This window comes from Leucopleurus acutus, assembly GCF_964270905.1.
Source record: "Leucopleurus acutus genome assembly, chromosome: 2".
NCBI lineage: Eukaryota > Metazoa > Chordata > Mammalia > Artiodactyla > Delphinidae > Leucopleurus > Leucopleurus acutus.
This window is the reverse complement of record NC_139143.1, coordinates 63,079,242-63,094,481: the sequence shown is the minus strand read 5'-3', so window position 1 is coordinate 63,094,481 and position 15,240 is coordinate 63,079,242. Positions and strand designations below refer to the sequence as shown.

Sequence of the window (15,240 nt, the reverse complement as noted above, 5' to 3'; positions counted from 1 at the left end):
TTTGCACGTAATGGATTGAAGAGAGGCCACAGACCACTCAGGAAGACCAGATTGGAAGCCACTATAGTGGTTCACACACAAGATGGTGCTAGTTTGTTTAGGGTAGTGGAGGTGGAGAAAAGTTAACAGATGGGAGGAATAGTTGAAGAAATAAATTCTGAATCCACACATCTTTTTGTACCTTTAGAAAACCTTTTACTTTACCCTATATTTGTTTTTTACAATGTTGGTTGCTCATTTCTCCTTGATAATCATTGCCTACTGTTTATCCTATTTACCGTCAGTGGCTAATGATCCTCTCTTGCTTTGCTATTTAGATCCTATTGAGCAGTTGCTTGAGTTGCTTAGATGACTAATAATGAAATATTGATACATATAAAAGGACATATAAAACATATTTAAGGTATAAATGAAAAATTAAACATCTGTGATGTATCATCTCAAGAAGTTATACAGTTTTAGCTCTTAGAAGTAATTCTGAAGTAATTCCAAATAATGGTTCCTCTTAGATATTTCACAGCTAGTGTTCAACAGTTGAAAGGAGAAGGGGGGTGGTTGATAATGACTAATAAGAATGACAAAAATAAAACACCTAATGACCCCTAAAATGAAGAGAATTGTGCATAATATAAAAACAAAGAGTGCTTTATGTAATGAGCTGTGTAAATATGATATTAATGCTCTTGTTATTAGAGCTTCACATTATAAATTAGTTTCTATTATAATCAGATCAGAAAAAAGGATGGAAAGGAAGAAAAGTGAGGGGCTAGTAAAAAATGTCAGTCTCAGAAAAGAAGAAAATTATCTTGTTTGAACTCCTGAAACTGTTCTTTTTGAAGTTGGTAGAAGAAAAGAAGGAAACTTGGTGGGTCAAAGCTATTGCTTCTTAAACTCTCCCTCTCATACTATCATATACCTGTGGCAGCATGTACAACTAGGGATTATTTACGGTATTCTTAGACTCAAATCCCTATCAGTGATTATTTGTTGGAAATAAATGTGTCAAACTAAAGTGATCTAGGGACTTCCCTGGTGGCGCCGTGGTTAAGAATCTGCCTGCCAACGCAGGGGACACGGGTTCGAGCCCTGGTCCGGGAAGATCCCACATGCCGTGGAGCAACTAAGCCTGTGCGCCACAACTACTGAGCCTGCGCTCTAGAGTCTTGAGCCACAACTACTGAGCCTGCGTGCCACAACTACTGAAGCCCGCACGCCTAGAGCCCATGCTCCACAACAAGAGAAGCCACAACAATGAGAAGCCTGCACACCGCAAGGACGAGTAGCCCCCGCTCACCGCAACTAGAGAAAGCCCACGTGCAGCAACAAAGACCCAATGTAGCCAAAAATAAATTAATTAATTAAAAAAATTTAAAAAAAAGTAATCTAGTATTTGAATTTCCCTAAATGATATTTTTTGCCATTTCTCTGATTTAAAAAATATTATGATTCAAAACTTGAAAAATAATGCACAGTCTATACTTTTAGAAGGATTTCTTTTTTTATTTTGGTGATGAGGTAGCTTTAATTAATAGCATTTTATTTTTCAACGGTTTTATAGTAAAGCTTCGTATTTAACTGTCTACATTCATGAATATTTATCACCTGTAATTTTTATTTTGAATATTTATTATTATTGTGAAAGAGAGTTTTAGTTAAATAGAATCTTGTTTGATTTCCATGCTTTTATGTAACCCTAAAAGTCAAAATGCTTCCCTGTAAAATAGGACTTTCTAGCCTTTTTATATTAAATTTAAATATTTACTTTCAAATCTCAATATGGTACTCATTCTAAGATTGTTATTCTAACTTATTTCATACACTTTTCTGGTAATGAGCAATATGCTTCCATTCTTTATTCCACCTAACCCCCTGAAGATTTTAACAGTAATATGATCTTCCTGAAAGGCAGTTCAACATGGAGGAAAGAATAGATCTATTATTTATTATTATTTAGAAATCATTTTTTGAAATCCAAAATAATTCTTCTTAGACATTTCCTGACTAGCTGCTCTAGTGGAAAAAAGAGGGAATGAAGGAGGAGTTCATCAAAATGGTGTTAAGAATGACAATTTTTTTTTTTTTTTTTTTTTTTTTTGCGGTACGCGGGCCTCTCACTGTTGTGGCCTCTCCCATTGCGGAGCACAGGCTCCGGACGCATAGGCTCAGCGGCCATGGCTTATGGGCCCAGCCGCTCCGTGGCATGTGGGATCCTCCCGGACTGGGGCACAAACCTGTGTCCCCTAAATCGGCAGGCAGACTCTCAACCACTGAGCCACCAGGGAAGCCCAAGAATGACAATTTTGATCTGTTTCATTCCTAGTTTCATGGCTCTGTAATAGTGGGCAAGTTATACTTACCTTCTCTAGGTACCCACTTTCTTCCTTTGGAAAATGATAATGATGGGTATCTACTTCATAGAGATTTAATATTTTTATTGAGACAAAAATGTAAAGCATATAGCATAATGCTTGGCACATAGAATGTGCTCTAAGTGTTGATTATCCATTTTCATCTCAAATTTCCTGATTCAATTCTGAAATAATGTGTAAGGTAATTCTAAGTTACTTTAAGAAAATTGCTGACCCCATAAGAAATATTTTTAAAATAGTGAATGTTTGTCTATAGTAAGTCAAAATAAATGGAAATTTTTTTCTTTTCTTTTTCCTTTTTTTTTTTTTGCCGTACGCGGGCCTCTCACTGTTGTGGCCTCTCCCGTTGCGGAGCACAGGCTCCGGACGCGCAGGCTTAGCGGCCATGGCTCACGGACCCAGCCGCTACGCGGCATGTGGGATCTTCCCGGACCGGGGCACGAACCCGTGTCCCCTGCATCGGCAGGCGGACTCCCAACCACTGCGCCACCAGGGAAGCCCCAAATGGAAATATTTTTAACCTCCATTATATAAATGAGCTTAATTACTTTCTTCTGACTTGGGTATGAGTAGCTCAAGCACTGTATGACAAAGTTCTTTGACTCTTTTTCTATTAAGCATTCATTCATTTATTTCTAATGTCTTCTCTTCTGAGGTCATATTTGATCTTAAATATTCCAGCAAATAGATTTTAGTATAGAGGTGTTAGTTCCAATGCTTTGTTTGTACAGTTAAATACATCAGATTCAGCAATTTAGTGTGGGTGTGGCAGGGATTGGAGAGATTACAAAATAACTTCTATTAATCAAAATATATTTTAAAGAGTAAAAATAGTAGCTCTATCACTTGAGTTCATGAAGACTTAGACGATTTTTAATAATTAATAGGTTTTTTCTGCCAATGAGCATTAGATTACTGCTGACTTTTTAGTGTCATAGTACCTTGTGGTAGTTTCTCTACAGGGTTTAAAGGTGTATCTCAGGGTTTTTTTTTTTTTCTGTCCTGCTCCTAGGAAATAATCTTTACACATGCTATAAGGAAAATACCTCTAGAAATTCATACATGTCATTAATATGTTATAAGGATCGGTCAGTTCCACTGTGTTCTTTTGTCAATCTTGATCGGAGCTTGCCGAGTAAGTCTATAAGCCTGCATGTGCCTGGCAACTGTTACCTAGTGACAGTTTCAGCTGCAGTAGCCATTGGCTGTGCTGTTGATTGGGGCAGGAGGACCGAGTCACCTTTCTGATGGTGAGTTCTTCTGCATCAGCTCAGGATGAGGAGGAGGAGCAGGGCTTCGGTTCAGGTGGAGGCAGTGATACTGAGAGACTGTGAGGAATACACCGACAGCATCTCGGTAACTGCATCACAGTAAATCGGACTTCTGAATCAAGCAGCCCAGCCTAGCAGCTGATAAGAGTGAATGTAGGTGAGAAGCATTGTTTTATTCCTGTAACAAGAACTATTTTGTGATAAGTGAAACTAGGAATGTGCAAGGAGGAATATCCTGTGGCTATTATTATAAAAGAAGAAGGACTTCCCTGAATGCCTTGGTGGTGCACAAGAAAATAACTTTAAGAAGAATGCTTTCTGTTAAGCTCCTGCATTGTTCCTGAAGGAAATGTTTCTATTTCTAACGCATGTTCTTTCTACAAAAGGTATGACAGCAAAGACTGACAAGAGACTCTCTGAAATGCCTGTACTTTAAAAAAGACTTTTGACAAATGTTAACCTCATATCAGAATGACCTTGGAAGCATTTTGGATGGATTCTATCCTGCCAGTCTTTCAGTATTTCAAACTCTAGGATTTAAACTCATCTTGATGCTTTAGAAGTATTTTAAAACAAGAACATCTTATAACCTATCTAATGGCCCCTGCATTAATTGAGCACTTGCTCAAAATAGAACACAGAACTAGAAGAGGCATTTTCTTAACATATGGCTGCTATATAACTGCAAATATAACAAACAAGGTAATTTTCCACTTTGAAAAGGTTTAGTTGAAGTAATGATTTAATGTGTTAATCATTTAATGAAAACAGAAAAGATATAGCAATATAGATTAGAAAGCCTGCTAGAAATACCTAAGTAATAAATAATGGCAGCATTTCTAGTCAGAAGCTCAGAGCATATAGGAAAGTTTCTGTTGTCTAAATTTCATATATATTTACACATATTTGTGAGATATAGGTGTGGTTGCAAAGGTGAGAAATAACTTTGAGCTGTATATTTTATGATCATGCTCCATTATAAGGAAGGTGGTGTATCAGATAATGAAGGTTGTTTTCAGTTATTGATGCTGAAACTAATAGCAAAAATGATTTTATTTTCCTTTTGAAAAGGAAGGAGTATAAATTACGATGCTGGTGGTAGCACCAGGAACTGTAATGGACTAAAACTCTTTTCATCTGAATGCTTACAAAAAATGCATGCAGAATTAAAACTTCAGAAGTTTTTCATATTTTGTCAGTATTGACCCATTGTGTATTATCTTCTCTACTGGAAGTATGCTTTTTTTCTCTTATGAGAGTTACAGGGCAATCTGGAGTCCATTACTGCTGTTCTGCTCCTTTGTGCCCCAGTAGAGATGAGTCTTCTAGAATTAATCTTGTTGGAGAAGGGGGTTCTTAGCTTTTGAGAGAAAAGAGAGAGAAATGGATCATAAAGTTGACCCACCAGCATCAAACCCTGAACTGAGCCAAAGACACACTTTGCCACAATGAACTTTTTCTTAGCTTTCCAACCAAATCTGAGATCTTAATTATTTAAATTCTACAATATGAATCCATTTCTCCTGACAGATGAAACAGGAAGCCTGAGCCTATTTAAGGTTTTTTTCTCACTCTTTCGAGCTGATCCCTAAGAAACTACCTTTCTGAGGAGAACAAACGGCCCACAAGAGCTTTTCTTCCTTTGGCAATTGCTTTTTTTTCTTTTACAGATTTAATTTTTCATAGTGCAAGGTATTATTGAAAAGTCCATTTTCTCTAGAAGTGCCTTGTGTCTGCAAAAAGTTGTTTGAAAGCACCGGAGGAAGCTAATCGGTGACCTTTTTTTCACCTCCTTTCTAGCTTATCCCCCTTCCTCCCCCCTCCCAAAGCTGAGGTGTGTTACTGCTGCACTGAGGCTGATGAAGAGACTTGAGTACTCCCTGGGATGCTCAGCTGTGACAGAAGCGCTGCCACTGTCTACTGAAGCTGATTCTGAGACACTCATGGGCAGAGTTTAGCAGATGCTAGGCAGGGCACCTGCTTGCTGTAGCCAGAGCTGCAGGTTCTTTTAATTCCAAGCCATGAATGAATCCAGGTGGACTGAATGGAGGATCCTGAACATGAGCAGTGGCATTTTGAATGTGTCCGAACGTCACTCTTGCCCACTTGGATTTGGCCACTACAGTGCGGTGGACGTCTGCATCTTCGAGACAGTTGTTATTGTCTTGCTGACATTTCTAATCATTGCTGGGAATTTAACGGTCATCTTTGTCTTTCACTGTGCTCCACTCTTACACCATTATACGACCAGCTATTTCATTCAGACAATGGCATATGCTGATCTTTTCGTTGGAGTTACCTGCTTGGTTCCTACTCTCTCACTTCTCCACTACTCCACGGGTATCCACGAGTCACTGACTTGCCAGGTTTTTGGATATATCATCTCAGTTCTAAAAAGTGTTTCTATGGCATGTCTTGCTTGCATAAGTGTGGATCGCTATCTTGCAATTACCAAGCCTCTTTCCTACAATCAACTGGTCACCCCTTGTCGCCTGAGAATTTGCATTGTTTTAATCTGGATCTACTCTTGCCTAATTTTCTTGCCTTCCTTTTTTGGCTGGGGGAAACCCGGTTACCACGGTGACATTTTTGAATGGTGTGCCACCTCTTGGCTCACCAGTGTCTATTTTACTGGCTTTATTGTTTGTTTACTTTATGCTCCTGCTGCCTTTGTTGTCTGCTTCACTTACTTCCACATTTTCACAATTTGCCGGCAGCACACCAAAGAGATAAATGACCGGAGGGCCCGATTCCCTAGCCATGAAGTCGCTGCCTCTGGAGAGACTGGGCATAGCCCTGACCGTCGCTACGCCATGGTTTTGTTTCGGATAACCAGTGTGTTTTACATGCTCTGGCTCCCGTATATCATATACTTTCTTCTAGAAAGCTCCCGGGTCTTGGACAATCCAACACTGTCCTTCCTAACAACCTGGCTTGCTATAAGTAATAGTTTTTGTAACTGTGTAATATACAGCCTCTCCAACAGTGTTTTCCGGCTAGGCCTCCGAAGACTGTCCGAGACAATGTGCACGTCTTGTATGTGTGTGAAGGATCAGGAAGCACGAGACCCCCAACCTAGGAAACGGGCTAATTCCTGCTCCATTTGAAGAAAACCACACAGTAAATCAAATGTAGTCTGACAGTAGTTTGGGATTGTATTCTTGCTTCATCTGGAAATTTGCCACTAGAGAAATATTTACTAGAATAGTTGACTATGAGAGGAAGGGACTAAAGGTTTTTTTTCATGGAAAAAAAAAAACCCTGAAGAAAAGGATGTGTAGAGGGTAATCTCGTGAGATAATTGTAGTGTGTGAGTATGAATGTGCAGTAATAGGCAAAATCAAACACTGAGGATGGAAAAGTACCTCAGATCTTCCACAGGGCGTGAGCAAAGCCCCTGGCGTCTGTCTCTCTCTGGGACTGGACTCTCTCCTCTGTCTCTGTCTCTCTCACTCTCTTTGTGTTTGTGGAAATTACTTACATAAATTGCCCTTTACAGAAAAATGCTACGTATTATATATGTGGTAAAGTATAATTTTTTGCATCAAAGTGTACTTGTTTAAACTCACTTATCTACAATCCCTAAACGGTCTCTCCATGGAGGATGCATAGTAAGCATTGTATTTTATTACCTGCCACACAACCATTTTGCTTGTGTTTTTATAGTATCCATAGCACAAAATTTCTGCTATGAACAAAAAGAAACAGTATTTTTGTTTCTTCTGGGTAAAATTATGCTCCCTCCTCCTTCCTAACAGCTTTTTTTTTTCTCTCCATTTTTCTTGATCTGCATCCTTTGGCACCTTAATCCAGAAGTGTCTTAGCTAATGAAAGAATCTACTATATAAAAGTCATAATGTTGAATGATTTATTCCTTCCAAAAAAGCATTCTATAGGTTGTTTGAGATATTGTGTTAAGTATTTTTAATGGCTTTGGGAAACATTTTTATTTGTTTTCTTTTGAATTAGTTCATGTGCCCAAAGTGGTGTCTTTTTGTTTTTTGCAGGGGCTATAGTTAAGCTTTCTTTTTCTTTAAGCTAATTCACAGATAATTCTAATGCAGATGCAGAGTACTCACTCAAAAGTGAGGTATTGCTCTTAAAGATACTTGTGTCCTTTTTTTTTCTAAAGAGTAAAATATTAACCTTTTTGTGTTAGATTTACAAAGCTTATTGTTGTGTCTGCTAATTATTTGTATGGTAATGCATTTGCACATACTATATTTTTTACAACAAAGAAAATGTAAATTACATTATGTGATCTGTGCCTAATGTCTTCTTAGCACACTATATAGATCAGTGTTGCTTAAGTCATCAACATTGGACAAAAATATACAAAAACTTCTTTTAAGAGAAAAATACTTTTGTGTAGTTGTTATTTAGATATTTCTATTAGACCAAGCTGCATTCTTAGTGATGCTGAGAATAAAATATACTTAATTATCAAATACAGGTAAGAACTGTCAGTATTTTCTTTTGTAATGATCTGTTTTCATATTCAGAGATTAAATTAACTTATTTTTTAGTGTACTACATGGAATTGTGTAGTAAATTGTCAGGGGTTTAGATGTAGCAAAACAGCATTTGGGAAATTAGTAGTGAAGCAGGTGTAAGTGCTAAAACATCTAAATCTTACTTTTTTTACCATAAGTTTCCTGCCTGACAGATATTTTAAAATTTATATCAAACTACTGAGTATTTTTCTTCTCAGCATTTTTTATTTCTTTATTTTATGAAATGCATTTAGTGAAATGTGCCTATGACTCTTCAAATTGGAAGCCAAACATGTTTGCACACTGGTGGTTTGACTTCAGAGGTCTTTTAGTAAAAGAAATGTCATCATTTTATTGAGGTTGTTCTGAGCCCATGTATATTTTTAAACATGTAAGGAAGGTTTAAAATAAAGAATAAAACAGTATTCTACGTATTCAAAATCAGACTTTGCTTCAGTTTAATAAAACACTTAGAATAAGAGTTTACTGTTGGGGAATCAAAATTTGTTTCACATTTTTGTGGTTTGGGTTGTTTACATTAATTCTCATCCCGTTTGCCATTGACATCTTGGATAAGTTGAAATGTGCCTTTTGAGTTCAGACCCGTTTAAGGAAAACAAACTTCAAGGAAACATAATGCTGCTGACTTTTCAGGTGGCATAAATAGAACTTTGAACATTATATGTATTATTTGGGAATCAGATTTTGATCCTGTAGTTTGGTGTGTAAGTATAGTTAGAAAACCTGAGGCTGTGTTTATTGCATTTTCCTCTTCTGGCTTTTCCTCATGGTAGTTAATAACAATAATTATATGCCAGGCACTGTGTGAAGTTTTACATATATGAAAACATTTAATCCTCACTACAACCCATGGAGATAGGTACTGTTTTTATCCCCATCCTAAAGATGGGGAAACCAAAGAACAGTGATTTATCCAAAGTCAGTCACTCAATTAATCAGTGGTTGAGGTTCATTCACACTCAATTAACCATTATGCTGTGCTGCCTTTTCCCCCCAAAGCCTCCAGACCTTTGTACCTCTGTCTATACCTTTTCCCTACAGAACTTGTTTGAGTTTTCTTTTTTTCTCACTTAAATCTTTCGTTTCAGGTCTCTCCTTGTGATATCTTTTTCCTTGATCTTGAAAATCTCTTTTATTAAAGTAGCAATCTGGTAAGCCCCCACTTACCAGTTTAGTCTTCAATCAAACTGAAACCCTGGGGCATGACATTCCCTTGACATTACTTTTGTTCATTTTTGTTAAGTTTTCATTGAATATCTTTTTCAAGTCTCTATAAATTTCTTATTGAAAAAAATGTTTTTTGAAGGAGAAGAGTGGAGAAGGAAATCTCTGTTTTAGGCTGAAAGGAGAGCCTCTAGAAGGCAAGTTCTCAGTTTAGATTCTTCATTTATTTTAATGTTTCATGTGCAACTCTAGGGCAAGCCACTTAACTTGCTTTTGACATATTTTAATATGTGTTTATATAATAATACTTATTTTGAAATTATTCTGTCTTTTAGATGAATATGTTTTAAGAATAGAAAGCATAACCATTATTCTTATTATATTGTATTCTATGGTAATTATCCAATTTGGTTATAAATGACAACCAAACAATGATGATGTAGTCTATTACTAAAGGTTCTGTTATCTGTGGCATTGTTTCTAAAGTTATATAGTGTTGGAAGGCTTTATAACCTACTAGTTTGTGAAACCTGCACTGAAATCCTGGCCCTCATAAGCTGTTTAGCCCTAGGAAAAATACTGAATGTTCCACGTCTCCAGTTTTCTCATCAGGAAGATCCAGAGACTTGTACCTTCCTACTAGGCTGGATTTGAGGACTAAATGAGATAAAGTAATCTCTGTGTTCAGCATGGCTCCTGACACATAGAAAGTATTTGGAATGTGGTAGCTCCTGTTTTATCATCTTTGTGGATGCCAGATTTATTGCCATCACAACTTAAAGATCACTAATTGCAATTTAAGAAAATTGTATTTTATAACAATTAGAGTTTTCTAAAACGGCGTTTTTTCCCAAACCTGTCTAAACTCAGATTTTGGCCTGAACTCAGATATTTTTAAATGTAGAAAACTTCCACAATCTCTGAAAGCTCATTTTCCAGGAATAGTTATACATGAAGACATCATTTGAGATTAAAGACATCCATCAAGCAGATGATGGGATGAGACAGGAATGATTCTGAGATTAACCTACCTCCTTACTTTATTGTATTAAATATGCTTAAATATTTTTCTTTCATCGGGTTGGCAATAGAAGGAAAGCGTTGTTCAGGAATATCTTGCCATTTGTCTTCACATTTTAGTTTTCCTCATTTACTAAAATGGAATTTAAGGTATTTTGTCATGTACCTGTTACCTTGAAAAAACAAAGATTAATAAATAGATTCGCTCTACATGTATCTTCTATAATGAAGATTAGAAATGATGTTGCTGCCTTAAATTAAATGACTTTCCTCTGTCTCTCCCTACCCTGGAAGCTAATCATTAGATGTGAAAAAGTTATAAATATGCGATAAACAGAGAAGATTAAGACGTGGGGAATTTGCTTGTATAACATGCTGAGCGTAGCATCATTGGTGTCCAGGTAGGACCATCACAACGCACAGGAGATTATGTTACTGAGTTGATGCTCTATTCTGATGTATAGGTTCCAAAAGTTGCTCTTTTACCTGAGTAAAACGTTAAGATTAGAAGGATATGTAGAAAGTTGCATAATCATCAACCAAATATATAGACACTAAGGAAAACAAAATGACTTGAAAAGAAAAAAATATAAATCCCCTTTTCAGTGTTTCTTATATATGAAAGTTTTATCCAGGGCTAGTTTTGCTCTATAATTTAAAATATTTTAACTTTATTTAATAGTGTAAATGATTGTCTTTTAAAATATTAAAAGTGATGTGATTAGGTTTTCTTCTTTATTAATCTGTTTAAAAGTTTTTTACAGTGAGCGTTTACTTACGTTATAATGGGAAAATTGTTTTGTTAAAAAGAATGCTGACTGTTTAAAAAATATTTTGATGTTTCACAAAAGCTTGGTTGATCCTACAAGTAACATTATCCAATTTTGTCTCAATACTATATTCTTTTGAAGACAGTTTATGTAGTTTCTGACTTGTGTAATATTTGCTATTTCACGTAAAATTTTTAGAGAAGTTTGATGCCCTTCTGCTTATGATATTAGATGTCCTTGACAATTTTGCTTCAGCACAATCAGTTTGAAGTGTTATTTGCTGAATCTGAAAGGGATCTCAATCACCTACCACTTTTCTACTGCACCATTTTTTTAATGCACCGTTGATGGCACCTTTTAGCATTTTTCACATCTTTAAATAACAGAAGGATGACCTTGCATTAAGGAAATAGGGTCCCGCTGGTGTGTTAACTGCATTTCACAGATAGGCAAGATTCTGCTTTCAGTCCCCCATCCCCAAAGATCATATCTATAACTTTTTAATGGTAACTTTTATTCTATGTTTTTATGATTCCCTATGAAGGTGAAGAAAATCAGAGTAATAAATTCAGCAGGAGTCTGTTATGTCTGATAGCAGAAAGGCATATGTGATATCAGTATCTTCACTATAGTAAATGGGACCACCAGATTAGTTTTGGAGATTGTAAAGTTTTAAAATATGTTGGTGATAAATATCAAGAAACATAGTGCATAATGGTAGAATTTATTGAATGGAAATATTTGCTTAAATTCTAAAACTTCCCCAAATGCTCCTTTATGCAAGAGAAATCACATTTATCTTTGACTTTAGAAATTTGACTCCAGTTTTACTGTTTTCTACTTAATTTTATGTTTTCTACTTAAGCAAGTATAAATGATGTTGATAAAAAGTGCCCAGATATACTTTATAAATTCAAAGTGGTGGCATTATTTTAGGTGGAAGGCCCACATACAACAAATCAAGTACAAAGTTATATAGCCTGTTCTTTAAAATTTAAAATGTATCTTTGAATGCAGTGCAGACTGTAGCAAGAGATGACCAGTGCATTTGTCTGAGGTTATGCCTGACACAAGCAAGTGTGCGTGTATTTACTCTGTGTAAAATACAGTTTTAAAACATTTACTTATGTTTCTAATAGAGTTTGAAGTTTAAAATAGGTATTAGATTATACATTTTATAATAATAAATAGCCTCTTCACAGTGATTATTCCATTTACTCTTCCAGGAGTTTTATAATTAAAAATAGTAAATTGGTAAAATTGATATTATAAATGATAGATTTTGCTAAGGTTAAAATATAATTTGTGAAGAAGCAGGTTAAAAAAATCCTGAAAATCCTTGTTTTAATATTTTAACAAGTTAAATTATATTTGGATTTTTCTTAATTTTATTATTTTGGCAAGGAAAAGATGGTTCAAAATTCTGTCTTTAGAATTGCTTTAAGTTACCAATTTCAAAATAAAGCATAGTTTCTTATTTGCAAGAAATCAACTTCTGTATATCTAGGTTTTTGTGAAATGTTCTCGCCGTAAGTTAGATTTTAAAATGTAACAAAAATTACAAATAAATATGCATTTAACTTTTTGCTCTCTTCAAACAGAATTTGAGGAAAAACTTGACACCCCCAAAGATTAGATTTATCACACTTCTGCTTCTATTGCCCCAACACAGTTTTTTTTTAAACACTTATTACATGTCCAAGGTCTTAAAACTTTACTGGATTTTTAGGTGTATTTACTTGGAGATAAGCCTGGAAAAGTACATTTTAAAGATTCGCATTTAGAGTGTTTTATTATTAAATGGATCTTGTAATGGCTTCTGTTGTTTCAGTCATCAGCTTCACTTACAGCCCTACTTTCTCAGTTTCTAAATGTGATTTAACACTTACCATTGAACAAACTATTAAAATTTATTAGAGGACTATACCTTGATTGACTTTTATAGATTTCGAAATCCAGGACATCCTGTGGTAGCATTTATTTGTGGGACAGGATAAAGGTGTGTGCATGTGGGTATGTGTGTATTTGTTATAATGATTTTGCCAATGTTACAAACTTAGAAAAAAATCCCTGCATGCTCAATTTGTAGTCATTGTAGAGTGTTTAATTACTTTGCCATAGTTAAAGGTACACATCTTTTTTTTTTAATAGAAAACTTATTAGGATTTGAAGTAACATTCTTTGGTGAGATTACCCATAATGTCTTAGTTTTGGAATGTTAATATGAGATATATTCAAATGATTCTGTGTGCAATGAGGAAAATGGAGACAAGGACCTGCCTCTCCTATCAAGTGTGTTAAGAAATAATTAAAAAACGCTGCACGTTAAAATTTGAAAAAGCTTAAAATGCTTTTGAACATGTAAAACGCCCTCGTCATTATCAATTAGATGTATTCTAAAAGCTTCTGTGAGTACGCCCTATCTCATTTCACATATAGAAATCTGAGATAAGATTTTTAAGTGACCCTCGCAAGATCACATAACCAGATAGAGATACTACTGACCATATGTCTTGTGCGGCAATAGTTTTGCCTGTGATAAAGTTCTTGAATAATGTATTTATGGATGGCTGGTGGTTGAGTGACCTGACCCTTCTTCCTTGAGTAGCAAATGAAGACTTAGTTGATACAGGAAAATTCCGTATAAAATTTTATCTTTTAATTTTTAAAGTGGGAAAGATTACCTTAAGGTTGACTATATGTTGAAGGTGGGATTTTGAGGTCATGGAAATTTTTAATAAGATGTATTCTCAGCACTGCTAATTGTGTTGATATTTCTTAAAGCAATTTCTTATCCATAGAGGGTAATGAAAATTTATCTCTCCTTTTAAAAACATTAACAGTTTGAAAACATCTGCAGAATGTATTGAGAGCTATATAGACTGAATTCAACTGTATTAGTTATGTATTTAAAAACTATAACCTTGATGAAGAATTGTCAGAAACACACTACTATATCCATATAACTGCTTTTGAAAAGTAAACATGTCATAGCTGTGCACTTTGTGTTCTGAATGTTCTTTGTAATGGATTTGCGATGTTGTTGAAGTCATAATGGGATGGGTTTTTCTGAAGCATTATGATGGAAAAGGTTTTGACATTTCTGGCTACAGTGCTTTATAAAGTCCCATATATGTTTGTGTACAGTCTAAAAAATAGTACTCAGGGAATCAGAGAGAACAGTCTGAATTAGTGGTTTTTTACCTAAAACCCTATTAATATATAATTTAGTTTTCTTTCAATGAAATAATATGTTTATAGAAAAATTAAAGGAACTCAAATTAGGCTAACACAGGATTGTCTTATAAATGTCCTTAGATGAAACCTTTCCTTCGAAAGTATATGCATCAGTTGAATATAACTGCATTCTACTGAGTTATTTGAAGTTTGTCGCCTTAAACATTTAAGATTTTTGTGAGAATTTATGACTATTTAATTTATGGTACTCATTAAAAGGGTTTGCAAGATGAGTCATTGCAAAATTCAAATTACTGCAGTCTGAATTAACCAGTTATGTTTGCATTCCATATCAACAAATTAGGGCAATGCATATTTATTGATTGTGTTTTATATGACATGAATTGTGGTTCTACAGATACTCCTGGACGCTTTTAAGTCCAAAGAATAATTTATTGAATTGTGGGAAGCAAGCAAGGGGACAGATTATCTAATTTCTAGGATTTGAGGGAGAGATTTTAGGAACAATGCAATAGATTGAAGAATTAGAGGGATTGATTAATTTTAAAAGATGAATTGACGTAAATATTTAGCCATGTGTTTAGATGCTTTAGTCTCAGAGGATACCTTGGGATACTTGAGAAGTTATTAAAATGAAAGGAAAGGAAATGTTCAGTGTTTAACATACTATCATTGAGAGAAATACACAATAACTTTGGGATGCAGTATATTAAAAATTAAATATTCTTTTATATGGATTAAATCTAATTGGAGTGAAATCGTTAGGTATAAGCGTTGAGATTAGGACAAGAATATTAACATGGGTAGAAGTAGCTTCAGGGACTGTACGTGGGGACGACATATTCTACCAACTCAGGTATCATCCTAGACCACTACTACTAGTTTTTCCCTAATATTTGTCATTGATTATCGATGAATCTTACTTTATGAAGGC

General features: G+C 35.2%; 2 protein-coding genes across 6 annotated transcripts in view; both read left to right on the top strand.

Moving 5' to 3' along the window:
- The window catches only part of RABGAP1L (RAB GTPase activating protein 1 like), a gene marked incomplete at its 5' end in the record, with an annotated part of 698,468 nt that overhangs the window by 228,047 nt on the left and 455,181 nt on the right, over nt 1-15,240 (top strand). The window lies entirely within an intron of this gene.
- GPR52 (G protein-coupled receptor 52) lies at nt 5,662-7,131 on the top strand (the record flags this gene model as incomplete). The annotated part of the gene is made up of 1 exon (XM_082833189.1): nt 5,662-7,131. The coding sequence occupies one exon, from the start codon at nt 5,662-5,664 to the stop codon at nt 6,745-6,747; it is 1,086 nt and encodes a 361-aa protein (XP_082689315.1). The 3' UTR covers nt 6,748-7,131.